The 2,500-nt window shown below is 48.7% G+C and overlaps 1 protein-coding gene across 3 annotated transcripts in view; it reads right to left on the bottom strand.

Annotated features, from left to right (window-relative positions):
• Positions 1 to 320: 320 nt before the first annotated feature.
• The window catches only part of wdr59 (WD repeat domain 59), a 16,074-nt gene continuing 13,894 nt past the window's right edge, over positions 321 to 2,500 (bottom strand). For 2 of the 3 annotated variants that reach the window (XM_076083177.1, XM_076083172.1), the window contains 2 exons: positions 2,420 to 2,500; positions 321 to 1,063 (listed from right to left, as the gene is read on the bottom strand). The exon at positions 2,420 to 2,500 is cut by the window's right edge and continues 62 nt beyond it. In XM_076083177.1, coding sequence (XP_075939292.1) covers positions 828 to 1,063; positions 2,420 to 2,500 — 317 coding nt within the window. In that variant the 3' untranslated portion in view covers positions 321 to 827. Of the gene's footprint in view, positions 1,064 to 2,407 lie in introns of all 3 variants that reach the window. The other variant, XM_076083173.1, reaches the window with a different exon arrangement.

The raw sequence follows: 2,500 nt of genomic DNA, 5'->3' as shown, positions 1-2,500 counted from the left end.
TTATTGATGTATTAATGTTGCAGCTTTTAATGACTTAATATACTGACGGGTAGTTTAATCTGTAATAATACATCTTTTATTAGTTATGTGTTCATTAACGTGAACATGTAAAGCAACTAAAGTCATGAAGTAAAACGTACTTTTCACTGCACTACTTCTATAAATACTATTGTTAGTATTATAAATACTGACAAATACTTTTGATACTTGAAGTACATTTGCTGCCTACGTAGATGTTTGTCCTGGGGGCGGAGCTAAAGGCCTCAGGACCAATCAGGCTTCATCTCATTATGAACTACAGATATCAATGAGACACTGACTGAATTCAAACTAACTTTATTACTTCAGATTCAGTTCACAGAATATTCACAAAGTTATTCTTCACATTTAAAAAACAGACCTGACTTTGGCCAATTATGATCGTTCACTATTTTAGAGACTAAATAGTTGATTAATTGATAAAGAAAAAGATTGTTAGTCGTGTCTCCAGAAGACTTAAAGTACAACAAAACAGAGTTCATCCTCATGAACTCCTTGACGATCTGTGGTCCTGAGGGGGGTCGGGAGGATCTGTTTGGGTCTGTGGAGGTCTGGTCCTGAGGGGGGTTGGGAGGATCTGTTTGGGTCTGTGGAGGTCTAGTCCTGAGGGGGGTCGGGAGGATCTGTTTGAGTCTGTGGAGGTCTGGTCCTGAGGGGGGTTAGGAGGATCTGTTTGGGTCTGTGGAGGTCTAGCCCTGAGGGGGGTCGGGAGGATCTGTTTGGGTCTGTGGAGGTCTGGTCCTGAGGGTGGTCGGGAGGATCTGGAATCTAGCGTTGGACGTCCCCCATCAGAAGGTGCTCTGCAGCAGACAGTGGCAGCCACAGCCGGCCGGACACTCGTCCTGCCGGCGGAACCAGTCCATCATGTGGCTGGTGTGTCCTCCGTGTCCACAGCTCAGGCAGAAGTTGGAGGAGCCTCTTACGGCCACGTGACAGATGGCGCACTGGAAGGTGAGTCGCTTACAGACGGCACACTGAGTCCCACGAGCCTGACTACGACAGTGACAGCAGTAAACCCCGAACTCTGAGAGAGACAACGTAGAGGGTTCAACACGGAGAGTACAGTATCACAGTATATAGCTATTACTAATACTAATACACGACTAATACTACAACAGTCCCGTTCACACCACTAACACCACACCCACAGTCCCGTTTACACCACCAACACCACACCCACAGTCCCGTTTACACCACACCCACAGTCCCGTTTACACCACTAACACCACACCCACAGTCCCGTTTACACCACACCCACAGTCCCGTTTACACCACTAACACCACACCGACAGTCCCGTTTACACCACTAACACCACACCCACAGTCCCGTTTACACCACAAACACCACACTGACAGTCCCGTTTACACCACTAACACCACACCCACAGTCCCGTTTACACCACACCCACAGTCCCGTTTACACCACTAACACCACACCCACAGTCCCGTTTACACCACAAACACCACACTGACAGTCCCGTTTACACCACTAACACCACACCCACAGTCCCGTTTACACCACACCCACAGTCCCGTTTACACCACTAACACCACACCCACAGTCCCGTTTACACCACAAACACCACACTGACAGTCCCGTTTACACCACTAACACCACACCCACAGTCCCGTTTACACCACACCCACAGTCCCGTTTACACCACTAACACCACACCCACAGTCCCGTTTACACCACCAACACCACACCGACAGTCCCGTTTACACCACTAACACCACACCCACAGTCCCGTTTACACCACTAACACCACACCGACAGTCCCGTTTACACCACTAACACCACAGTCCTGTTTACACCACTAACACCACACCGACAGTCCCCTTTACACCACCAACACCACACCGACAGTCCCGTTTACACCACCAACACCACACCGACAGTCCCGTTTACACCACACAGACAGTCCCGTTTACACCACTAACACCACACCCACAGTACTGTTTACACCACTAACACCACACAGACAATCCCGTTTACACCACTAACACCACACCCACAGTACTGTTTACACCACTAACACCACACAGACAATCCCGTTTACACCACTAATACTACACCGACAGTCCCGTTTACACCACTAATACTACACTGACATTCATGTTTACACCACCAACACCACACCGACAGTCCCGTTTACACCACTAATACTACACTGACATTCATGTTTACACCACCAACACCACACCGACAGTCCCGTTTACACCACTAACACCACACCCACAGTCCCGTTTACACCACTAATACTACACTGACATTCATGTTTACACCACCAACACCACACCGACAGTCCCGTTTACACCACTAACACCACACCCACAGTCCCGTTTACACCACTAATACTACACTGACATTCATGTTTACCGATTCCTTTGTGCGGTTCAGGAGGACACGAGGCGAACTTGAGCACGTCGGCTCTTTTCTCCCTCAGACCCCATCGGTACA

Source organism: Anarhichas minor, unplaced genomic scaffold, assembly GCF_050575085.1.
Source record: "Anarhichas minor isolate MPS153535 unplaced genomic scaffold, ASM5057508v1 ptg000123l, whole genome shotgun sequence".
Lineage (NCBI taxonomy): Eukaryota > Metazoa > Chordata > Actinopteri > Perciformes > Anarhichadidae > Anarhichas > Anarhichas minor.
Note: the sequence above shows the minus strand (reverse complement) of the source record. Positions and strands in the feature narration are given on the sequence as shown.